At 51.3% G+C, this 25075-nt stretch overlaps 7 protein-coding genes across 7 annotated transcripts; 4 read left to right on the forward strand and 3 right to left on the reverse strand.

Moving 5' to 3' along the window:
* Positions 1-372: 372 nt before the first annotated feature.
* Positions 373-7119, reverse strand: N7525_010701 (putative SNF2 family helicase; the record flags this gene model as incomplete). The annotated part of the gene is made up of 7 exons (XM_061215190.1): positions 373-661; positions 733-4870; positions 4969-5468; positions 5547-6022; positions 6072-6303; positions 6361-6499; positions 6810-7119. 7 exons carry the CDS (start codon positions 7117-7119, stop codon positions 373-375), a joined length of 6084 nt encoding a protein of 2027 aa, XP_061067702.1.
* Positions 7120-8880: 1761 nt separating this feature from the next.
* On the reverse strand, positions 8881-9812 carry N7525_010702 (putative polyadenylation factor subunit CstF64; the record flags this gene model as incomplete). Its single annotated transcript, XM_002561313.1, has 2 exons — positions 8881-9707; positions 9761-9812. The coding sequence occupies 2 exons, from the start codon at positions 9810-9812 to the stop codon at positions 8881-8883; spliced, it is 879 nt and encodes a 292-aa protein (XP_002561359.1).
* Positions 9813-9988: 176 nt separating this feature from the next.
* N7525_010703 (prohibitin subunit PHB2) lies at positions 9989-11077 on the forward strand (the record flags this gene model as incomplete). Its single annotated transcript, XM_002561312.1, has 4 exons — positions 9989-10163; positions 10214-10282; positions 10340-10695; positions 10754-11077. The coding sequence occupies 4 exons, from the start codon at positions 9989-9991 to the stop codon at positions 11075-11077; spliced, it is 924 nt and encodes a 307-aa protein (XP_002561358.1).
* A 384-nt stretch (positions 11078-11461) lies between these two features.
* Positions 11462-12739, forward strand: rmt2 (protein-arginine N5-methyltransferase; the record flags this gene model as incomplete). Its single annotated transcript, XM_002561311.1, has 1 exon — positions 11462-12739. One exon carries the CDS (start codon positions 11462-11464, stop codon positions 12737-12739), a length of 1278 nt encoding a protein of 425 aa, XP_002561357.1.
* A 124-nt stretch (positions 12740-12863) lies between these two features.
* Positions 12864-16566, reverse strand: N7525_010705 (putative DUF221 domain protein; the record flags this gene model as incomplete). The annotated part of the gene is made up of 3 exons (XM_061215191.1): positions 12864-13891; positions 13943-16332; positions 16400-16566. 3 exons carry the CDS (start codon positions 16564-16566, stop codon positions 12864-12866), a joined length of 3585 nt encoding a protein of 1194 aa, XP_061067703.1.
* Positions 16567-18172: 1606 nt separating this feature from the next.
* On the forward strand, positions 18173-21299 carry N7525_010706 (MCM DNA helicase complex subunit MCM4; the record flags this gene model as incomplete). The annotated part of the gene is made up of 3 exons (XM_002561309.1): positions 18173-18464; positions 18533-20649; positions 20709-21299. The coding sequence occupies 3 exons, from the start codon at positions 18173-18175 to the stop codon at positions 21297-21299; spliced, it is 3000 nt and encodes a 999-aa protein (XP_002561355.1).
* Positions 21300-22328: 1029 nt separating this feature from the next.
* vtc4 (putative vacuolar transporter chaperone (Vtc4)) lies at positions 22329-24915 on the forward strand (the record flags this gene model as incomplete). The annotated part of the gene is made up of 4 exons (XM_002561308.2): positions 22329-22333; positions 22396-22858; positions 22914-24447; positions 24515-24915. The coding sequence occupies 4 exons, from the start codon at positions 22329-22331 to the stop codon at positions 24913-24915; spliced, it is 2403 nt and encodes an 800-aa protein (XP_002561354.2).
* Between the last annotated feature and the right edge of the window lie 160 nt (positions 24916-25075).

The following is a 25075-nucleotide window of genomic DNA, read 5'->3' on the forward strand; positions in this document are numbered from 1 at the left end:
GGACCCTGAGATGTGGTGAGCAGAGGGCCTAAGATGTGGGCAAAAACCGCTGAGCTGTGGACAAGGACCTTGAGATCGTCAGTGTGTCTAGATATGTCGATCTTTTGATGTTATAGGAGAAAACATCAGAAATATTTTGTCTACATTCAACAAAGAGAGCGAGGAGGAAGAGGAGTAGAGCTAGAACACTTCAAGTTTGTAGAACGGAAAGTACGTATTGCACACTATTTACAACATTCACCCGTGTCGACCTTGTCGACCGGCGAATTTTAATATGAAGAAAAAAAGGGTCACCGTGACAGTCACGGCAACCGGCGAGTCAAAAGTCGAACCGCACAAATGGCACCTGTGGCAGCCTTAGACCGATGGGGGCTACTCTGGCAGCTCTTCTCCTTCGTATGCGACGTCGTCTGGCAATACTGATTCCTCTGGAACCAAACCTGGGACACCTTGACGCTCAACGAGTTTGCTGGATTGAGCCTTCTGGAAGATGTTGACATCGTATGTATTCTTCACCAGCAAATGATAGACATAAACCTCCCGTTCCTGTCCGAATCGCCGCGCACGTCCGATTGCCTGGGTCATACCTGAATCATAGTCATGGTGAGAGGTGGTGAAATATGGTGACAAGAAGATGACGTGATTTGCGCATTGGAGGTTCCTTTATATCAGACCAGATTAGTATTGTTTCAGACAAAGAGTAACAGCTAACAGCAGAGAGAAATAACTTACAGTCCAGCTGCCATGGAGGTTCCGAGATTCAAGATCAGGGCCTTCGGTCTGGAAGGTGGTTGGATGGTGCCCTTCTTTGGTTTGGGCGAGTCCTTGAACTCATCGATTCCCTTCAAGTTGGTCTGTGTGACCATGCGGTGGTCGATATTCGCTGCTTTGAGGGCATTCGATGCCACGGGCAATAGGTGGTTGATTTGCACGAAGATGATGACAAGCTCGTCCTCTGGGACATTGCGGATGATCTCAACAAGCTTGTCGAGCTTGGTGCTCTGGATTGCTTGGTCTTCACTGACGAGGATTTCACCGGGAACGATCTTGGATTGGACAATATGGCCACTGCATCCAATTATGGGGCAAGGCTTGTGTGTCTGTGTGATCGCAGCTGCAATACAACTTTTGCAGAGGGCGTGACCGCAGGTTTTGAGAACGGTGACATCTTCTTTTTCTTGCAATTCACTCTCACACCCTTGACATGGTGGAATTCCAATGGTTTGGATCTCCACCAGGTGTTCGTAGAATCGGTGTTCCCGGTCAATCTCGAGGACTTGCTTCAAGAGAGAAGTGACATCAGCAGACAAGGCTTTTTCCACAGCCGTCCAAATCGAACTTGAAGACGTATCATTGGCTCCTCCATGTTCGGTGGTTCTGGGAGGACGTCTTCCAGTGGCTGTGTTGCCGGTCTTCGGGTTCTGGATCTTTTGGAATCGCTGCTGGATCAAATCTTCAATTGGTCGATGTTGTTCGGTGAGTTTCCACTCGCTGTATGAGCGGATGGTGCCCTCTAAGAGGTCGTTGAATCTTTTGTTGAGTTCCGCGTCCCCGAAATCAACCTTGGAAACACCATTCAGGGCGTTCTGCCAGTTGTTGGGATCGGTATTGTTCATTTCGCGATACCAAACAGTCGCTGCCTGTCGAGTGATCGAGTCCACTTTAGTCCAGATCTCAGCGGATTTCTTTTTGTCGTTCCGCGAGCCTTTTCGGCACTTCTCGAGGTTCCATGGAGGCTGTCCTATTTGACTTGTGACGCAGGACATGATGAGAGCCTCTTGAGGGAACTGGCTCTTGGACAAAATGGTGTTCAGGGGACCAGGAATTCGTCTCTTGTTTTCTTTGACAGCTCGGAACAACGTATCGTACGCTGTCTTTTCAGCGGCCGACTGTTCGGTGATGACAAGGTTGGTTGTCAAGGGAATTTGTATGATGCGTGCAATGTTCCTACGCACAAACTGGTCCAGGAACCTTTGAGCATGTTCTCGACGGTTTTGATACCAGGCGTTGCTGTGGGGTGCCTGGTAATACTGGAATGCCTCAACAGCTGTATGGTTCTTCCGGATGTTCCGTACTCTGCTGTTCTGGGTTGGTTTGTCGCAGTCGCCATCATCGTCCACGCCAAGGTGTAGCCCAAGGTAACGCGCAATACTCTTGATGTCGGCAAATTCACGAAGAGCTGGCGTTCCAGAAAGAATCCATTTGGAGCGTGCGTGCAATGACAGCAGGGAAGCCTGTCTTTCTTCCCCGGCATAAGTGTATTCGTCGATAACCAAACGGTTAAAGTTGAAAGCGTGAATAAATGCGGCCTTGACATCGCGCCAGTCTTGCCTGGGGTTCTTTTTGATATCAAAGTCCTTACGGTCATCTTTCACGGCTTTTGACTTGGCCTCACGTTTCTTTTTTTCATCGGTCACTTCTGCCAGGTCCATCGATGGGCGTTTTCGTCGCTTTCCTCCTGAACCTTCCAATGACTTCCTACTGTGCCTCCGCTTCCGCTGGCCCGCAGAACTCGCTGCTCCGGTTGAATATCCCGCATCAGATGCATCAAAATCCTCGAAACCCGAGTCAGAATTAGAATCCAAATCCTCTTCTGCTCCTGCATTGGACTTGTCACGACCGTTATTGGCGTCAGCAAATGCCTGACCACGGAGGCGTCGAGAGGGCAGGTAGGTGAAGTCGGCCTGTGTCTCTTGAACTCGGCGACGTCTGGCCTCCAATTTCTGGAGCATCGCCTCAGGCCCTTCTGTTTTCAATATTTCAACAGACTCCCGCAAGGAAGCACGAGCGTCGTGGAACCAGCTATCGAAATTTCGACCTGTTCCTCCGCTCGATTTTGCGGGAGCCTGGGGTGTTCCGGTAAATTGTTGAAGTCGGCTGTAGTATGCATCGTTCGCCAGGATACTCCATGACAAAATCACGATATCCGCATCTTGGACTTCCCGGATGGTAATCTTGCTGATTGACGAGATCGCCAAAACTTTGTATTTTCCTTTGAGGAACTTCTCGGTTTCCGAAACCCATTGTTTGAAGACGTTGCTGGGAACGATGATCAGGGTTGCTTTTGTTGGAATAAGCCCGTTGTCTTCAGGGGGTTTGCAGTCGCTTTCATACTGCGCGTCGATGAGACCAAGAATAACAGCCGTCTTGCCATATCCAACCTCGTCAGCTAACACACCACCGCGAACAATTTTTGGCATTGTTGCTTTGACTTCGGCGCGCCATGGCATCAAGGGGAGGATGGATTCTTCAACTTCCTCTTCCATGAATGGTTCCATGTCTTTTGCTTCTTGTGAGATCATCCAGCTCAATGATCGGAGTTGTTCATCACGCAACTCGAATTTGAAGTTAGGAGGTTGTGGCGAAGGACCGTCGCTGTCATTGCTCTTCAAAGTAAACATCTCGATTTCTTGGCCAGGAGTTCTTTGAGCCATGTCGTACGCATGAGGGAGAAGTCGCCAGCGAGATGTTATTTTCTCACGGCTTGATGTGCCAACCAATTTTCCATGTGCCTGGTGCGTCAGAGCTTGAACATTGAGGGTGAAGCGCAATTCAGCGTCTCCATGTTCGTTGATTCGTCTGAAGACCAAAAATGGCGAAGGTCGGTTTTTGATGGCGCGCTCGTAGACGGCAGCGTCCTGGGGATTCTCGTATGGGATGATTCGGTCTTTGTTGTCGCGGCCCCAAAGGATACTGGGGGTAGCAGGGTTGCAGGTGTTGCAATTGCCATTTGTATGATGGTTAGGGTCTGAACTGTCTGGGCAGATGATTTCGTTCCAGTCTTCAAAGTCGGACCACGCGGCAATCTTCGGGAACAACCAGGCGAGACCTTTCAATTCTCTCATAGAGACCTCGGGATTCCATGCTTGCCAATCAGAATTTGCGTCGGGCAGGTTGAGAATTGCTGTTGTTGCTGACAGCGAGGTGAGCGTGATACAAGCATCATGACAGTGCTGGTTTTCAATCGAGACTTGGATTCCTTGCTGCAATGTGTGGAGGGTAGTCTGTTCGGCAGGATAAATGTTCAACTGCGCTTCGGGGACCTTTGCCCATCGACGACAGAAAGCCTTCACATCTTGCGAATCCGGGGTAGCATTCAATGATCTCCAAGCTGAGGATAACTCGGCGATCGTCATTCTCACATCATATCCAGGAAGGCGGCTGTGGTCAAGAGCGAACACACAGGCATCTTCATCAGGGGGTCCAGTCTTCGTCGGGTCAAGGAATAAGAACATTGGAGGCGCATGGGCGATGGCTTCTTTTCTGTACAATGCACCAAGCGCTGTTCCACAGTCAGGGAGGAATTGGTAGATTCCTCGGATGTCGAAATCGAGAACTGCGACATCTTGGTCGGATCCTTCAACGAAAAGACTGTCCCAGACTTTTCCATCAACAAATTTAGCGGCTTTGAGACCACACTCCGACTGGGATGATCGGACTTGGTATCCACGGCCAGAAATCTGAAGTGAGAATGGGCTGCTAACGGGTGAACAAACTTCCCATGTACCCTCGACGAACGACCCAGAGGTGGGACTCATTCTGGCAATTGGCTTGGCTAGCACTTCTCGGATGACGCTTCTGGTGCTCGCGGACATGGGGGGCTTTGCGTACAAGAGCCACTGGATGGAGTCCGGACCGATATCAAAGAACAAGCTGGAGTGCGTGCCATCGTAGACAACTCGCCATTTTCTTCCGCGCTTGATCTCGAAAAACCGAAAGACGTCGTGCACAGCTGACTTGACGCACAGAATAAAGTCGGGCCAAAACTGGGGGAGGTCGTCGATGGGGCAAAGGGATCTAAAAGTCTCGAAGTCCAAGTCTGACAAACCAGACAGCATGAGCTTCATGGGAACAAGTCCCTTCAGGTTCGCTATGAACTCAGACGGCTTTTGTCGAGAAAGTGGGGAAACATGTAGATATGAATGCGTGGGATTTCCACGACAGGATCTGCAAGCGGTATGTCCGCACAGTGTGCAACTATAAATTGAATCTTGAACCCCGGTCTGTCTCTCGCAGGAACAGCACAGAACGCTGCTCGCCGCCTTGGCTTTGAGAACAGCATGGTCGACGAGGGGCCTTCGGCGACTTGGAGGTTGCTTCTCACGAGGCTGTAGACCTCGCTGGGTACGAGAAGGGACTTGGCCTCCGCATCGCCGGTGTAGGTTGAACTCTCCTCGCCGTCGTCAAGAATCTCATGCACGGCTATGAGACCAGCCAGCATGATTGCACACACTACCGTACTCGTCATTGCATTTCCTGCCATGTCCATCAAATCGGCTTGGGTTTCTCTCGTGAGTAGCATTCGATCGAGAGGCAGACCTTGCAACGAAAGAGCCTCCGTGCCAGAAACGGGGCCCCCGCGGGTGGTCACAAATGGGATGCCCTTCGGCGTCAGGCACCCCGCGATCCCGGACCCGGCAAGGCTGTCATTCCCTCGATCAACTCCCTGAGACAAGTCGATCCAACGCCTGTGGAGCGAATCGTTAGCAAGTTATTCCTGAAGCGAAGGTGAAGTGAAGGTGAAGTTTTAAGACTAAGAGACTTACTCCTTGAAGTTCATATCATAATCTTGAAGCATCTTCTTCAAGAAATTCATATCCACAGTCTCCCACACTCTCTCCGGCTGTGTCTTCCAGAAACGATGCCAATAGAAGTCCGGTGCCTTTAGGTCATTGACTCCGGGAAGGGATCGAGTGATTGGCCTCTCTGTGCCTAGTTCCAGTTCGTCGCGGTGCCGTTGGTGACGAATCTGGTACTGGTCCCAGCTGGTTTCGCTTCGGGACTCAAGGCGGGCTCTCAACTCGATGAGCTCGAGTCGGCGGTCGTCATCACTCAGCAAGAACAACCCCACAGGCGCACTCGCTGGCCGCTTGAAATGACCAGCAAGCTCACGAACGCGTTGAGTGACAGTGTCAATGCCACCCTGGTCCATGGAGTCTCCAAGCAGGCCCGCTGCTTCCAAGCGGCGCTTGTCAATGACCACCATGTACCCGCGCTCGCGTGTCTGCGGGATGTAATAATGCTTTGTGTCGACATTGACACAAACCGACATGTATCCGAGCTCCTCCCACTTTTCCCTTCATCTGATCCCAGGGCGCATTCCGGACGTTCTCCTGGACGACCATGCGGGGTCGATATCTCTCCGCGTACCGCAAGAGACCGTCGAACGTAGCTCCCGACTCGCCGCCTTGCTGCAGCGTCTTCTTGCGGTTGTTCAACGGAGAGAAATCAACACAGGCAGTTCCAGCAACTAAGATGTCGAGGTCACCGGGAATCACTTCCGATGACCCGTAGGCGGTCCGCCTTCAAAATCAAAGTCAGCATGAAAGTCAAGTCAGAAGAAGATGGATGGGTACTTACGCCTCGTCCCCTCCAAGTTCGGTAATGTCCCGAAAGAGAAGAGGGGGGCGGAAGTTCCGTTCAATGTATGATTGCTTGAACGGAACAATCTCGCAGCTGAAAGCGTGCGAGATCCGAAGTTGCTGGGCCTCTGCCAAACCTGCCAACGTATATTAGCAATTGCTCCATTGCCATCTTCAGGAATAACCAAGCAGAGAACGAGAATGGGCTGAAAGCAAAATAAATAATATATCAATAGCAGAGAGTAAAGTCATCATAACGTGGAAGTCAGGCAAAGTTAGGGCAAGGAAGGAAACATGTGACTCGGGCAGTTAGGCAACTGCTTGAAGGTGAGGAACCTCGACCATGGAACCAACCACAAGCAACATGAACCTCAACATGAACACCGAATACAACAAACAAGTTTGAGGAAACAGAAAGAAAAGTGGAAAATAAGACACTGCACTTACCCGTCTGAATCAATTCCAGGGCCAGAAGCGGGGCTTCCGTTCCTGAGCACATTGTCGCCACTCGAAGTGGTCGACTGCCGAGCCGACTGAGGACATGCTCGAATCCCAGTTTCAGGGCGTTCGATGCCATGTCAGCGAAAATTTCTGTCAGCGTATGCAGAGGCGGGAGGTCACTGGCTAGATACCGACCCCGAGGGATCATGCATCCCCGCCGCAGCTCAGGAATCTCATCGGCCCGGGCCCTAGGCTCCTGATCATCCATTGCCAAACCATGCGCTGACTGCTGCTGAGGAACCCCCTTTGACGCCATGACCTGCGTTGAAGGAGGGGGTGAGAAGCTTGGGTATTCGGATCTTTGGATGAATACTGGCAAGCCAGACAAGAAGAAACACGCTGGAAAACCTCGAGAGCGAGGTACTTACAGTGTGATGACCTTGGTCACCGACTCAGGCACGAAGCAAAACAGCAAACATGCGAAACAGTGGGGAGCCGTGATTTGTGTGGAAAGGTGGGAGGAAAAATGAAGAAGAGAAGAAATGAGACGGAAAATATAACTTATGCACGACGCCCAGGCAACGATCTGGTGTCTCGCAACTGAATAGGTAGGTGCTCTCATGCGACAGCGAGCTATACCCATGAATAACCCAGCTCTCCGGTAGCACTCGCCCGTTTCGGCGCAATTACATGTGACGCTGACCAGGACTTCAACCTGCGCTAAGACGTACACCTGCGCTGACATGTACACTACGACACAAACCAGCCAAGCTACATATGCCCCAGTGACCCCCAACTACTAGGCCCCGGCATATGACGCTACTCATACCTGTGCTGGGAGAGACGCCAGCGCCGACGAATACACCCACTCCACTGCTAGGCAGTACTCCGGTATTAATAGTTGCACAAGATCATATTTGCACGCGGTTTATCATTGATTTATTCCGTATTAGCTGGGCATCAAGGGACATTGAACTGATCAAGACACACACCCCGCAATCCAAACGGTTTGGTAATTGATATGGACGTTAAGGCCGAATTAAAGACTAAAGCCAAGAATAGGGAATATTCCTGCCTTTACTAAATCGATGTACCATGCCGATAACTATATGCGTCTTCTGGCAAAAGAACGGGAACGGTCTAGATAGGTTATTAACGGACATTATGAGTTTTTAAACAGAGGCCAGCATATATCTCAGTGACAGGTATGAACGATATAGATTGACGGACAAGAGCTTCAAATAACACTAGATAAGTACTATCACTTGTCGGCCAACTCTTTTTTTTCTTAGGACGGGATATGCTAGTTTCCTATTACCTGTCCTTTGCTTGATCTACCTTGAGACGCAGACTACGTCTATGGTATAGACTATCGGTAATGCAGTTATTATGGCAAATGATATTGACACCAATGGGTCAGTGAGCTAAAGCGCCTCTATGACAACCAAATATTAACATCAATGCCTTCTGTGCGATCTGATCTTGCGAGTTGCAATTGGAATTGCAATTGAGACTGCATAGGTACGAATTATGCCGGTCTTGGATGTGACTGGTGCCGGGTATTGATGGGCTGGCAGTTATCCACTGAACACTGATATTATATGCAGAATTTGCCGTAACCATTTTAAGACACTGCCAGTCATGGGAGCAGAGTGCCTAGGTACTAGTGCCGATCCTGTATCTTGCCAATGCAGCTTGTCAGGCTCATAGACGGTGAAGTGACCTTGGAAGGTTTCTCCGCCACTGACAAACGCGCCAAATATGCCCACGGGTTGAAGCATGTTGCCTTTTAAACAAGTACTACGAAGGAAAGGCAAGATAGACGTTAATTGGCAAAATAAAAGGACTAAGGGAATCAAGATATCATTCTGTTACTATTCTGAAGGTAGAGCCTGAGATTTACCCGGTATGCAAATCAATGGGAAAAAAATGACAACCCCTTTGCGCCACCCATTCGCCTAGTACAGTGGCATAAGAAAAGGAGAAAAGTAAAATATCGGGTATGCCAGGCTTGCTCTCGGCGAGCAGAGCCACAAAATATCCGAATCCATATGCAGTATCAAAAGAAGAAAGTACCCTACCGCATGCCACCCTGCATCAATTGCTGGCGTAGCAGCATGATCTGGCTTCTTTCCATGGGAGGCAAAGCGTCGATAGTGGCCTGGGGCATGTTGAGAACTTGCTGAAGAAGCTCATCCTGGCCGTGCATCGGGGCGGCAGGTTGAACTGGGGGAGGGGCGAAAGGAGTGGCGGTGACAGGCGGCGTAGCGATCTGACCGGGAACACCGTATGGTTGGAATTGCTGAGGAGTTGGCTGTGGAGCAACCTGGGGAGGCTGGGCGGCCTGTTCGACGATGGAACCAAGCAGCTGGTATTCGACCAGATTCATGAGAAGTAGAGCCTGGAAGACGGCATAGGCGAGCTGAGGTGCTTGGCGCAGCAGCTCAGCAGCACGCGCCGGGTCGGCAACAGCAAGAGATTTCATTTGCGTCAGGACATCGAGCAATTGATTTGGTGGGAGAGATGCGAGAGTATGGGAGATAGCGTTAGGGCAGTCGATTTGAGGGGGCAGTTCCACGCCCGGAGGGAGAGGGGGCAGCGGCGCTGAGCCTGCAATTTGTTGCTGCTGTATGGGATCTTGGTTCATCATGGGTTGCGACTGCTGCGAGTAATCTGGGGGTACGGAATCCTTCTCGTTGTTGTGAGGCCAATCGACACGGATCTTGCGGCCCATGACTTCGTGATCGTTGAGGTTGCGCACCGCCGAGGCGGCGGCATCGGCGTCCGCAAAATCTGCGAATCCATAACCTTTGGGCTTGCCGGTCTCGGGGTTCATCATCAACCGGAACTTGGTAACGGTACCGGCCGTGCTGAGGATGTCTTTGACTTGTTCCTCGGTGAGGTCTGTAGAAAAGATCAGTATCGTGCAGGTTAGACATGCAGCTGCAGTTACGTACTGTAGGGGATATTCCCCAGGAATACACTCTTCCCAGTCCGATCGGGCGCCATGGTTGCGATAGGAAATGAGATGCGAGTGAGAAAGGCAAAGAAGTTGAGGCCAAGCAAAGTAATGCTGATTCTGCCCGACTTTCTCCCACCGCCCGCAACCTCACCTCATCCGTTCGAGCATCATACCAAGTTAGTCTTCATCCATCTCTAAACCTTTCCACGCACTTCCTCACATCATGTCTCAAAATCAACGAGAGGCTTGGGAGCGCCTGCAAGTTATGCTGTCGAAGCGTAAAGCCGGCTTCGGCGGCGGCTTCCCATCCGGTGGTGGCCGAGGAGGCATGGGACTTGTCGGAACTCTCGTTCTCGCCGGTATTGGTACCTACGTCGCGTCAAATGCTCTGTTCAACGGTATGTTATATTCATCTACTTAAGGAATCAAGCTTCTAACTAGCTTTTAGTGGACGGTGGTCACCGTGCCATCAAGTACTCGCGCTTAGGTGGTGTCCAGAAGGAAATCTACAACGAAGGTACGGAAACTCACTAGCCTGGCAAAGGAGCTCTCTCACACATATGCATGACTTTAGGAACCCATTTCCAAATCCCTTGGTTCGAAACGCCGATCATCTACGATGTCCGTGCCAAACCTCGCAACATCCCTTCCCTCACTGGTACGAAGGACTTGCAAATGGTGAACATCACCTGCCGTGTCCTATCCAGACCCCGTGTGGATGCTCTTCCCCAGATTTACCGAACTCTGGGCCAAGATTTTGATGAGCGCGTTCTGCCTTCCATTGTCAACGAAGTGCTGAAGAGCGTTGTTGCTCAGTTCAACGCCAGCCAGTTGATCACACAGCGTGAAAACGTTGCCCGTTTGGTGCGGGACAACCTGGCTCGCCGAGCTGCCCGTTTCAACATTGCTTTGGACGATGTGTCCTTGACAGTATGTACCTCCACCACCCTCTAGCTCGAATAGCTTCTAACACGGTATCTCCACACAGCACTTGACCTTCTCCCCCGAATTCACAGCCGCGGTTGAGGCCAAGCAGGTCGCACAGCAAGATGCTCAGCGTGCTGCATTCATGGTTGACAAGGCCCGTCAAGAGAAGCAAGCCTTCATTGTCCGCGCACAGGGTGAGGCCCGCTCCGCGGAGCTTATTGGTGACGCCATCAAGAAGAGCAAGAGTTACATTGAGCTCCGGAGAATTGAAAATGCCCGTCACATTGCTCAAATCCTGCACGAGAGCGGTGGCAAGAACAAGCTCTACCTGGACAGCCAAGGATTGGGTCTGAATGTCAACGCCTACAGCGAAGAGGGCAAATAATTTCATTCCGCTTGATACTTAATGGCGCTGTGTGGAGGGATGTGAATTATTGTACAAATAGCTGGATTACCAAGCATCTGAATGTGGTCTCTTCTCTATTCTTTTCCAGGGCTTCTTCAAACATAGTAGTTCTTTGTAAGTGGTGGTGTAGACCTCTAGGGCTTATATATTTTCTCCATGCGGGGACAAAGGCGGCGAGACGATTTTTCTAATTCTGAGGGGCACCGCATTCAGTCAGCTAACAGTTCAACACACTTGACTAGCATTGACTAGCAAGTATCACATTTAATTCGTGAGTATGACTCGGGAAAATAATTAATCTTTTTGGGGGATTTTCTTCGAGAAAATACCTCTTCGCGAACCCCCACTAACAGCACCCAGATCATGCCCGAAGTCACCGACGATACCCCAGTGCACCTCACTGAGGTCGACGTCGACCTCGACGTGCAAGAGATTCTCCTCGCTGCATCGCAGCACGACCAGTCTAAGCTCCGCCGCCTCCTTCGCACCCAGTCTATGCTGCCAGACGCAGCGAACGTCAAAGATACCGAGACCGGCTTTTCACCTCTGCACGCCGCAATCGCTGCCTGCGAGCCCGATACAGAGACCACCGGCGCCAATGGCGCAACCACCTCAGACTCGAACCCCAAGGGTCTGGACGCCAATACCGTGAAATCAGCAGTGGAGACAGTCCAGTTCCTCCTGCAGGAGGGCGCTATCTGGAACGATCTTGACGCGAACAACGAGACACCCGGCTGCATCGCGCGCCGAATCGGTGCTCTCGAGCTGTACGAGCTGATCGTCGACGCAGGTGTGCGCGCAGAGTTGCTGCTGAACCGCCTCGACGCCTACGAAGAGCTCGCCGATGATGACGACGAAGAGGAAGAAGAAGAGGAAGCCGAGGCTGAGGCTTCGGCCGAGGCCGAAACAGCACCGGAGCTCGTCGACGCATCCGCCGAACCCACAACAGAAACCACAACCACAACCACTCCTGTCAACCCGGAAGTGTCCAACTCGCAGTATCTGGAGTCGCGCCTGAACATCCAGAACGACCGCATCCTGGACTCCGACCAGAACGGCGTGATGATGCGCTGGGAAAGCGACATCATGCGTAAGTCCGCGACAGCACTGCTCCCGACACCCGGGCTGAAAGTTCTGAACATCGGTCACGGGATGGGCATTGTGGACGGATTCTTCCAGGAGCAAGGGCCAGCGGTGCACCACATTGTTGAAGCGCACGAGGAGGTCGTTGCGGAGATGAAGCGACGCGGGTGGGACACTAAGCCCGGTGTTGTTATCCACCAGGGTCGCTGGCAGGATATTCTTCCTGGCCTTGTGGCGGCTGGGGAGACGTTCGATGCTATCTACTACGATACCTTTGCGGAGTCATATGGTGACTTCCGGGAATTCTTCTCTGAGCAGGTTATTGGGTTGTTGGAGCAGGAGGGTCGGTGGGGATTCTTTAATGGCATGGGTGCTGATCGCCAGATCTCATATGACGTCTACCAGAAGGTGGCGGAGATGGATCTCTTCGAGGCTGGGTTCGATGTCCAGTGGGAGGAGATTTCTGTGCCCAAGTTGGACGGTGAATGGGAGGGTGTGCGTCGGGCTTACTGGGTTGTGGATGATTACAGATTGCCCCTGTGCAAGTTCATGGATTAAGGGAGGAGATATTGAATGATTGCTTGGAAATGGATATTTAAGAAAAGGACATTGGATGTCTATGACTGAATGCGACGCTTGAAAATGCTATAGAATGGTTAAAAGGAACAATGTACAAATGATATCACAGCTGAATCAAATCCACCTCTGAGAAATCTGGAGGACTGCGACTGAAGATCGTCCGACACTTGCCGTCTAGCGCCTGGTACTCGTTACTGATCCAAATATGTTTGCTGAATCGTTGTGTACGGTACACTTCGTCATCGCTTACACCCAGATCATCACGCGGGATCCAGATGACAGGCCTCTTGGCGCGAAGGGCCTCGTGCTGGAAGGCGCGCTGCACCAGCTGGTCACGCTCATCGGGCGTAAGATCCTCTAGTTCATCGTGAATACCAGCAAACAGGGCTTGGCCAACTGTGTTGGGAGCTGGCCCCTGGGCCTCGGCGTCTTGGGCCATCTTCTCCCGCATGTCCCGTAATGTCGGCGTGGATTTTGACGAGTTCTGACCATAATACTTAGATTTCCGGTTTGATGAGTTGGAGGCCCATGATGGACGTTTGTGTCCAAGCTTAGGTGTTGACAAGAGATCCGAATTTTGTCGTTTCTGGCCTGAGAAATTGGTTTCCAGAGGTTTCAGCTCGATGTCTTCTCGTATTTCCTTCCCGTGTTGGAGCTCTTGGTGTTCACGCTTGGCGAGGGTGTGTTCAACATCGCCATCCTCATCATCGTCATCGTCAAGAGGGAGACCGAGGCGAGCGTGCTGGGCACGACGGAACTCATCATCACGTCGGACAGCTTCATCTTCCAAGGTAATGGGAAGATACCGGATCAGTGGACTAAACGCTTCGTTGAGAAGAATTTGGTAACCGGCCGTCAGGATTAAAACCACAATCATGCAAATAGCCTGTCCCTCGCAAGCGACATTATCATCTGCGTCCCGAACCAAGAAGAACAAGCCAATCAGGCAGACCTCCATAACGTAGATTCCAGTGAATAGCTGATTAATAGCTCGAGGGAATAGAAGACCACCTGTGTCAAAGCGAAACTTGGTGACATAGAGTGTGTTATAGCGATAGACGAACCAGAACAGACCGAATGTGATGACGTTGAAAACCAAAATCAGAGGTGCGACCACGCAGTAGATCAAACCTTAGATAACGTTAGCCAACGGATTCGGTCAAAAAAGATGAGACAACTTACCAATAGAGGCTAGGGTGGTATATACAGGGAAGAATGTGCCCCATTGCATCTGATTGAGGTTTGTTGTGCGTGCCCACTTCTTCCGGGCAGTAGAGTCCAGAATTGGAGCTAAAATGAACCAGCTCACCAGGCCAAATATTTGTACGAGAGCGCCAGCGCTCACAGACATGGCTTGTAGAATCATGTAAGAGAAGAAGTAGTTACTAGACTTCGGTATGTTCACTGCTAGAAGTTGCGGCCAGCTGGTCACATCAGTGACGTTCTCAATTATTGTCGAGAAACTGGAAGCGATGGTAACGACCAGGAACAGCTGCACAAAGAGGAAGGCAAAATAGTAGTTTTGGACAGTGAGCTCGATAGACATTCCGGTGAAGAGGCCTTGTGTGCGGCTCAGGAAGCGAAGGATAAGAGGGAGCAGTGCCATGAGAATAGCTAAACACAGCGCAGGAAGAATACCCTGAACGGCTGAGATTAACCAGTCTGGTAACTTGCCAAGCCAAGCAAGCCAAGGGAATGCACCCTCCAGATATGCCAATTGCGACAGTAGCCCAGTGAATGCCACAGGGAACGCCCACCCAACGACCATTGCACTAACTAGTGTGATGATGCCGAAGGAACGCAGGTATCGTTCCCACCATTTGATGGACATGTTATCCCAAATGACATCGTCGGGAGAAATTTCCACGACTCGGGGTGCCATCTGCTTTGGGAGGTGGTGGCTGACAGATTGACAGGCCATGTGGGCAGCGACTTGGTGATTGAACTGGATGAAGGCCGAGTTCATCGAAGGAAACCGCTCGGGATGCTGCTGATCAACTTCGATCTCCAGATTCAGACGAGCGAGCTCCTTACGACAATAATCGATAGTGTCAACCTTTTTCCCTAAAAGCCAAATCGAAGGCATCCAACTCCAACCAAATATGGGTAGACGCATGGTATCTCGGTCCTTTGGCCGGATGTATTCCTTCCACAGTGGCTCTCCATAGTCTTCATTTTCGAAATTTTCATTGTAAGCGATGGGATATTCTTCCCCTTCCATTTTCTCCCCCTCCTTCCGGCCATGTTCATCTTTTTCATCTTTGTCCGGTTTTTTGAAGTCGTGATGGGGTGCATCAGTTGCAGGGGTTTCAGGCGCAGTCAGTGGATACTCGTCAGCCTCACGAGCACCCTGGGATTTCGTATGAGACGACTTGCGTCTCCAGAATGGTGGCTTCGGCGAAGTCGTTGGGTTACGACACATGGTGTCATCAGAGGCAAGAGGTTCCGGAGCTGGAGAAGCGCTTGCACGAGGTGGGGGATTGTCTGCAGTTGCAGATTGACCAGGGCCTGGAGGCGTATTTGAACGAGGGGGGAGGACGTTGTCTGTAGTTGCAACGAAGCCCCCGGTCCGAGTCAAGGGCTTCTCCAAGCCATGCTCAACTTTCTTGAAGCCTCCAAGCACTGTCTTGCCCAGTTTTCCCACGCCTTGGCCAACCGCACCAGCGGCGGCAAATGCAGGGTCAAACACTCGTCGAGGTCCGTCCTCCGACCGTTTCTCTTGGGGTTGTCCATGGAGCACTTCTTGTACCGTGTGGGCCTGATGGGGATTACCAGAGCTGACACCAGGACCCATAGCCATTTGGGACGCACGTTTCTCGGCCGCCTTTTGCTCTTGTTTCTCTGCGCTTGATTGACTCTTGCCGGCCTTCTTTGCCTCCGCCTTGGCCCTCTTGAGCTGTGCTTTCTTGCATTTTGCAATCAGATCTGTCTCGGCACTTTCAAGCCTGAGAGCAATATCGTTTCGGGTTTTCACTTTCTCGTTCAAGTCGTCGAAGTTGCGGTTGAGCCAAATGTTTCGCACGCCTCCAGGAAAAACATCGAAAAGCCTATCAAGGGCATCGATATTAAGCCAATCAGGTGGGATAGAAGTAACGAGCACGGTGGTGGCAGAAGCACGGAGTCGATGCTGGGGAGACGTCAAGTAGGCCTGTCGCAGGCGAATGTAATTCCGAAGTTCATCGAAAAACACAAAACAGACGTAGATAATGGCGATCACAGCCATTACCAAATGAGCCCAATACCGATGGGTGTGCTCGGGGGTTACGTTACCCCATGCTAACTGGTCCAGACCAGTGACGGAATACTTAGTGCCCGAGTTACCATGCTGGTATGTCTGACCCTTGCCGCCGATACGGTTGATTGGAAGTAGAACCGGTAAGATCACGAGGCCCAGAGGAAGGAAGATCTTCAGAAGCATGCGCAGATAGCGCAGGAAGAAGTATGCATCTAGCCCACATTTCTGGATGAATTCCGAGCTGGATGTACGGAAGACGGGACCAATCCAGCGGAAGAGACCTGGCGGTGATGGGGTTGTGCGTTCTCTATCCGGTACCAAATAGGTTCGCGGTTGACTAGATACCAAGTTCGGTCAGTTCAGTGTCCTCGATCCTCTACCTGGTGGAATTCCAGGTGACTTACTATATACGAGTTAGTTTCCCCTTTAGTAACAGAAAGAGAAGAAATTCAACGACGAAGACGATGATAGCCGTCGCCAGCGACGCCAGGAAGGTCGAAATCGAGACACCTTCAGCGGTTCGGCCGTGGCCACCGGTATGTTCCAGTGCCTCCTCCAAGCCCGAAGTCATGACGATCAGCTCGGGTATTGCCGAGGGAAATGGGGAAGCTAGGATGCCAAAAGGGGTATCGAAGTAGCTGTCACAGCAAGAAGCATCACGAGATTTTGTTGTAGGCACCGATGGATATTGGAAGTGATCGCCTGTATACGGAGGGGTCGAATAAGAAGGAGCTCGATGATAAGAGAAAAAAAAAAGGCACGAAGAGAAATTTACTTGAACAGACTTCGTAGGGCGCCAACCTGATCAGCGCTGTGGGGGACGAGAGCCAATAATGTCGAACTTGGGTCTTTGAATAATCTCTTGGTTAATGAGGTGAGTGGCGCGAAGATTGAGCTGGCAGGATGATCAAGAAATTGGGGGTGACGAACAGGGATGATTGGAGGGATCGTGGGAACGCCGATCGGGGATACGATGACATCAGGCGCCAGGTGAAACAGCTAAATAAGTCACGGCGGCTTTACTCCGTACAGATTCTGAAAGGAGAACAGATATTCCTTTGTGTAACTGAAGAGTTTCATCTATATTTATAACAAAAGACACTCCATGCGTAGGTACTCCTTTTTTCCATGACACATTGACACCTAATGGACATCTGAATGCGAATGCCTACTACGGTAGGATTGAAGCTTCCAAGCTTTTGGTGGGGGAGGGAAAAGAGAGAAAAAGGGAAGGAGCGATGATTGGCCCATGGGATTAAAGATGTGGCAGTGCATTATATAATGACAATCCACCAGCCACAGGTTCAGGGGTACGGCAGCGGCAAAGAGCTCAACAACTTTGGAGGAACAATAGATGTCTAGGCTTGCAAAAAAAAAATAAAAATAAAATAAAGAAAATAAAGAAATAAAGAAAAAATATAAAAAAAGGCAGCTGATTACATTCCAAAATCTAAAGCTAAAGAAGTAACAAGAACAAAAAGAAAAACAAAACTCCGCTCGTGGCCACGTGACCCCTTCCCAATTAAGCCGGCACAACTATCATGCTCAGACAGCAATATCTTCAACTGGATCAAGAAGGCGCCTCTGTAGCTTCTTGTAACCTCCTTCCTGAGACAGAACACGAGCGACTTCATTGATGTCCTGAGATGCTATTTCATACACATCATAATAAAGCACATCCCAGATGTAGAGTTCATCGCCAGATTGGAAAATCATTGTGGAGACATCGTCGTCCTCCAATATTGGTCGACCGGGAGCAAGACCATAGCTTCGAACAATCTTTTAACCTGCTGAATCGACACTATCCCACTCGTATTCAAAACTGGGGCTCCCGGGACGTCCCGTCCAGCCTGGGGGAACGACGAACTTCCCAAAATGATATTGTAAGTGACTCGACTTGAGCTAGCAGGATTTCAAATATCTCTTACTGGTGGCATGAGAGGAACTTCAGTGGTAGACTTGGCGGGCGAACGAGCGTGGCAAGGTGGATTTGGGGAACTGCATGTGCTAAAACACGTCGGCCTAAAAGGGTAACTACTTAACGCGCCAGTCGCGTCCATAGTGGCAGAAACCGCGTTCCGCCCACAACTTTTTGCTCTCCCTTTCTTCACTCGTATCCCATACACACCAACCCACCTGACCATCGTCCGGTATCAACACATTAATTCATATCCACAATGTCATCACCAGCACAAAGACGGAGGGGTCGCTCCTCCAAAAATTCAACTGCATCTCCCAGTTCTTCGTCCCGACAGGAGCCCCCTAGCAGCCCGACTTTTCAAGCCACCCCTCGTGCCTCGAGACGTCTAATGGCCGAGGGAGCCGCACCTTCTTCGTCCCCCATTTTTTTCCAATCATCCCCGACCAAGGGTGATAACAATGCCGAGACTCCGGATGAACGCATGGCCGATGCCAGCTCAACGGTAGACGATGGCGACAGAACCCCGCGAGGCAACCCCGGTGTGAGAGGTATGAATTTCTGTTTCAGCAGAGCAGCACCGTTTTTTATGCGATATAGATCCCTGACCACCCAACAGATTCTTCTCCTATTCATTATATTCCAAGTTCTAGCCCTACTCGAGGCCTTGGTCGATCTGATATCCGTTCCGACATCCGCTCCGATGCATTGAGCGCCAGCAGCGGATTATTTGTGTCGCCGGGAGGCCAGGGCCGACGCGGACCTCGTCGCAGCGATTTGCACTCCGGTGGCTTTGGGTCTACTCCCAGTCGCCGTAACCGTGTGTTCGTTGATGCCAACGGAATGCCCACAGGTGATACCATGCCTCGCTCCGATGCCACTTTCTCGAATATCAACCCTGGCACCTCTGAAGCTGACGCCATGGCCGGAAACTCCACTCGTGTGATTTGGGGTACCAACATCTCGATCCAAGATTCCATGTCGGCATTCAAGAACTTCCTGTATAATTTCGCGACAAAATACCGTCTCTGGGCTGACGGTGCCTCCGAGGATGAAACCAGACTGATGGGAGAATTAGCAGAGAGACATGAGTGCATCGCCATGTGTAATGACATGCGACGACTCGGTGTGACCACATTCAATCTCGATGCTGCTAACCTGAAGTCATACCCATTGACTCGCAAGCTGTGGCATCAACTTTCTGCATATCCGCAAGAAATCATCCCTCTGATGGATCAAGCTTTGAAGGATGTGATGGTGGATCTCGCTCTCAAGGAAATGGACGTTCTTCGATCAGAGAGTCAACGCGCTGCTCAGCCTCGTGACCGACGTGGTCAGGCCATCCTCACCTCGGACAATGTGCTTCCGACTGTCGATGTGCCGGATCTGGTCGGTGAAGTGGAGGCGATGACCTTCAAGGTGCTTCCCTTCGGTCTGGACAAGACCGTGAACATGCGTGATCTCGACCCAGCCGATATGGACAAGCTGGTCAGCATCAAGGGTTTGGTAATTCGTGCTACTCCTATCATCCCCGATATGAAAGAAGCTTTCTTCCGGTGCAGCGCCTGCAGCTATGGTGTGCAAGTTGACATTGATCGTGGCAGAATTGCTGAGCCAACAGTCTGCCCCCGAGACTCTTGCAAAGAGAAGAACTCAATGCAGCTCCTCCACAACCGTTGCTCCTTCTCTGACAAGCAAGTCATCAAGCTCCAGGAGACCCCAGACAACATTCCTGATGGTCAGACTCCTCACTCAGTGTCTCTGTGTGTCTACGATGAACTAGTCGATGTTTGCAAGGCTGGTGACCGTGTGGAGGTGACTGGTATCTTCCGGTGCAACCCCATGCGTGTCAGTGCTCGTCAGCGCTCGCAGAAGTCCCTGTTCAAGACGTACATCGATGTCCTTCATGTGCAGAAGTTTGACCGCAAGAAGATGGGCATTGACATGTCCACAGTCGAGCAAGAAATGTCTGAGCAGGCGGCGGAGGCAGATCAAGCACGCAAAGTCTCAGCCGAAGAGGAGGAAAAAATTAAGCAGACTGCCTGTCGTCCCGATATCTACGACCTGTTGTCTCGTTCCCTGGCTCCCAGCATCTACGAGATGGACGACGTGAAGAAAGGTATCCTGCTGCAGATGTTTGGAGGTACTAACAAGACCTTCCAAAAGGGAGGTAACCCACGCTACCGTGGCGACATCAACGTTCTTCTATGCGGTGACCCCTCGACCTCCAAGTCCCAACTACTGCGTTATGTTCACAAGATCGCCCCGCGCGGTGTCTACACCAGTGGTAAGGGTTCGTCGGCTGTTGGTTTGACTGCCTACGTGACCCGTGACCCGGAGACTCGCCAAATGGTTCTAGAATCTGGTGCCTTGGTTTTGTCCGATGGTGGTGTTTGCTGTATTGATGAGTTCGACAAGATGAACGATTCCACGCGCTCCGTCCTTCACGAAGTCATGGAACAGCAGACCGTCTCTATCGCCAAGGCGGGTATCATTACTACCCTGAATGCCCGAACATCCATCCTGGCCTCTGCCAACCCCATCGGCAGTAGGTACAACCCTAAACTCGCTGTTCCGCAGAACATTGATCTGCCACCCACTTTGCTCTCTCGTTTCGACCTGGTATACCTCGTCCTTGACCGTGTCGACGAGACGGAGGATCGTCGCCTGGCTAAGCACTTGGTCGGCATGTACCTGGAGGACAATCCTGAGAATGCCAGTTCACAGGAGATTCTGGTAAGTGACCTTTCCCGTGCGATCAATTAGAGAGTATTATTTCTAACAGTTCTATCTAGCCTATCGAATTCCTCACGGCCTACATTACATACGCCAAGACCAACTGTCACCCTGTGATCACCCCAGCTGCGGGTGCTGCCCTCACCGACGCTTACGTGGCTATGCGCCAGCTCGGTGATGACATCCGCGCCCAAGAACGCCGTATCACGGCCACCACTCGACAGCTTGAATCTATGATCCGACTTTCCGAGGCGCACGCACGCATGCGTCTATCTCCCGAGGTCACCGCCGGGGATGTTGAGGAAGCCGTGCGCCTCATCCGCTCCGCCGTCAAGCAGGCTGCCACCGATTCCCGGACCGGTCTCATTGACATGGGCCTTCTGACCGAAGGCAGCAGCGCCGCTGACCGTCGTCTGCGCGACGACCTGAAGAAGGCGGTGCTGTCCCGGCTTGACGAACGTGGCGGTGTGAGTGGTGGTGCGGTCCGCTGGACTGACCTGTATCGCGATGTGAGCGAGCAGAGTGATAACAAAATCGACCACAACCAGTTCGGTGATGTGGTGCGCTCGCTGGAGACGGAGGGCTCAGTTAATGTCTTCGGTGAGGGTGCTCGTCGTAGTATCCGCCGGGCGGCCATGAGCATGTCCTAGGTGGCTGCGATGATACCATGATGTGATGATAGATTAGGCTGCATGTCATCTCTGACTGAGGGTGTTCTGGCGTTTGTGCTTCTTATGGATAATGCTATGGTGATTCGGTCCGAGAACTGTATATTGTACGGAGTATTCCGTAGATTTGATCATAATCTTTTCAATCTCATCAAATTCTCCGAAGTTGCTGCGTTTGTTAGAAGCTAAGACTTGAAGCTAAGACTCATGTGGGAAGGTGAGAAACAGAATGCATCTGGCTAGACCCAACACGTAGAAAGCCCCGGGTGGGGATTTTCCAGATGGCGCCTTATATATCCCAGCCCACCTGCGACAAGCATTGAGGAAAAGAGAGATAGGGAGATTAAGATTGAAAAGATATTTGAATCTTGGATTGTGTTTCTCATGTTTCTCAAGTTTCTCATATAATATTGAGATAGAATAGAATAACATAATATTAATGAAGATTGGAAGATCAAACGGAGATAAACATGAGAGAAGGACATAAGACAAGAGAGAGAGATACAATGAGGCAGAGACTAACTGCCCACGTGCGCCCACGACTGGTCAAATTGTCAACGTCACCAAGGGGGTGTATGTATGGATACAAAGTTACCATACCAAAGTTACCACTGTACATCGTGATCGCCCATGAGGATTGGCCTGATAATCGCCAATAGACAGCGATCCGACGAATAAACAAGCCCACTAGACCTAATTAAGATACGTCTAATGTCCCTACTCAGCTATCTAACAAGTTAGAATTCCCCAATTCAACCGATTTAGAGCTTACTGCACTCCATACCACCTCGTGGATTAGCATCGCAACCCACTTTGATGAGAGGATGGGGCCGTCACCCGCTAGTCATCGCACTAGCCGAGTTCGGGGATAACCTCTTTGCCTTCTTGTCGGAGAGCTAAGAACCCTCCGAATTTGGCATCCCTTCCCTCGGGATATTTTTCTTTTCTCTTTCTTTTTCTCGTCATGAGCTTGGGATAAATCAGTCTTCCTCACATCTCTCCCTGCCCACAATGAGGTATGTGATCTAGCCATTCCATTCCCCCGCGCCACTGGCGTACTGACCCAATCGTTTCACAGGTTCGGTGAATATCTCCGGTCTTCCATGATCAAGGAATTCTACCCTTACTACATTGCCTACGATGAACTCAAGAAAGCTCTGAAGACCGATTTCGTCGACGAGCCAACCGCCGATAACACCAAGCCCGCCCGTAAAGAATGGACCGAGGACGATGAGACACGCTTCGTCTCCTTGCTTGAGAGTGAGCTAGAGAAGGTCTTTATATTCCAGAAGCGCAAGAGTGAGGAGATTGTTGCCCGCATTCAAGAAAGTGAACTCGAAGTGAACGATGTCGTCTCCCGTCTGGACAGCTCGACCGATTCCCATCGTCAGAGTATTCGAACTTCTCGCCCCCCACCCACGGATGCGAACTTCTTAATGCTGGAGCAGGTGCTCAGTGATATTATTGCCGATGTTCATGACTTGGCCAAATTCACTCAATTGAACTACACGGGGTTCCAGAAGATCCTCAAGAAACATGACGTATGTTTCCCTTTCCAATTTCCGGGTCGGGTTTAATCCGCTAACAATCGCACAGAAAGAAACTCAATGGTACCTCAAGCCGGTTTTCGCGACACGTCTGAAGGCCAAGCCTTTCTTCAAGGATAACTACGACGCTTTCGTGGTTAAACTATCCAAGCTGTATGACCTGGTCCGGACCAAGGGCCACCCGGTCAAAGGTGATGCATCTGCCGGTGGCACCCAACAAAACTTTGTGCGTCAGACCACAAAGTATTGGGTGCACCGGGATAATATTACGGAGTTGAAGCTGGTGATCTTGAAGCACCTGCCAGTGTTGGTCTTCAATGCCAGCAAGGAGTTCGAGGAGAAGGACACGGCCATCTCCTCTATCTACTTTGACAACACGGACACCTGGGAACTGTACCAGGGTCGTCTGAAGAAAACAGAAGGCGCTGAGGCGATTCGACTGCGTTGGTACGGCGGGATGGAAAGTGACCAGATTTTCGTGGAGCGCAAAACCCACCGCGAGGACTGGACGGGAGAGAAGTCCGTCAAGGCGCGTTTCGTGCTCAAGGAGAAGCACGTCAATGCCTATCTCGAGGGTCGGATGACGGTTGAGCAGATCTTTGACAAGATGCGCAAGGAGGGTAAAAAGAGCCCGGCGGAGATTGATGATTTGGAGCAACTAGCCCGCGAGATTCAATACCGTGTCATTACTCGCCGATTGGTGCCTGTCACCCGCACGTTCTACCATCGCACTGCATTCCAGCTGCCAGGTGATGCGCGTGTTCGAATCTCCCTTGACACCGAGCTGACCATGATCCGAGAGGATAACATGGATGGCCGCCAACGGTCCGGGAAGAACTGGCGTCGTATGGATATCGGAGTCGACTTCCCATTCTCCCAGCTGCCTCCCGAGGATATCGACCGATTCCCCTATGCCGTGCTTGAGGTGAAGCTGCAGACCCAGGCAGGCCAGGAACCTCCCCAGTGGATTCGGGATTTGACTGCCAGTCACTTGGTGGAGGCAGTGCCGAAATTCAGCAAGTTCATCCACGGAACAGCGACCATGTTCCCTACTCGCATCGATCTGCTTCCATTCTGGTTCCCGCAGATGGGTGTAGACATCCGCAAACCCGCCACCCGCCAATTCGGTATCCACCGACCGCTGGCGAGTACCTCAATCTCCGCCAATGATGAAGATTCGGATGATGACGAAACTCCGGTTACGGAAGAAAGCCCGCTGGATGAAAATGCCACCGAGCACCAGAACGGATTGTTTGAGACCAATGGTAACGAACTGGATATCGAAGAGCGCGTCGCCGCCCAGCCCCTGCCTGGCGACGAAGACTACCCATTGTACGACTCGGACGACGAATCGGTATATTCGGACGAACTTGAAGAAGCTCGTCGCATAGGGGGAGCGTACTACGCGCAGAAATTGGCCAAACACTACCTCTATCGAACTGGTCACGCTGTCGCACAGGGTCTCATGGCGATAGTGCCCCGTCCTGTTCCAACATCCCTGCCTCCCCCCGAACAGCGTGGCATCGCTGTTTTGGGTAACCACCGACGCACGCTACAGCAGTTCCAGGCTCCCCCTGGCAAACGTAAGTCACTTCCATGCTATTCCGTGCACCAATCATCCAAAACTAACGATTTCTCAAAAAACAATAGGCATCTTCGTTCCCGTCCGCGTGGAACCCAAAGTCTACTTCGCCGCCGAGCGAACCTTCCTCTCCTGGTTAGAATTCTCCATCATCCTCGGCGGAATCGCCGCAGCTCTTCTTAACTTCGGCACTGAATCTGCCACCCTCATCTCCTCCTGGGCCTTCACCATCCTCGCCGCCGGCGCCCTCGTGTACAGTCTCTTCCTATACATCTGGCGCGTCGACAAGATCCGCAAGCGCCGCGACGTCAAGCGCGTCTACTACGAGCGCTGGGGTCCGACGGTCGTCAGCCTCGGACTTGTCATTATCATCCTGCTTAACTTTGGGCTGCGCGTGCGCCAAGGCGGGTTTATGGCTGCGCCGGGATCGGAGGGTGAGCCTCGGCATGGCGGACACGGTGAGTTGTAGAAATCCTTGTCTGAAAAAGAAGAACGAAGCCTTTCTCTTTATTTATTTTTTGGGGGTTGACCACCTTCTCCACTGCTCATGGCGACTCTTATGTTTTGTATCTACTGGTGGCGTTTGGGCTGGGGCGTTAGGGGATTGTAAATCATGTACAAACCGCATA

The sequence above is a fragment of the Penicillium rubens genome, assembly GCF_028828025.1.
Source record: "Penicillium rubens strain IBT 27055 chromosome Unknown utg000004l_segment0_segment0, whole genome shotgun sequence".
In the NCBI taxonomy this organism is placed as follows: domain Eukaryota; kingdom Fungi; phylum Ascomycota; class Eurotiomycetes; order Eurotiales; family Aspergillaceae; genus Penicillium; species Penicillium rubens.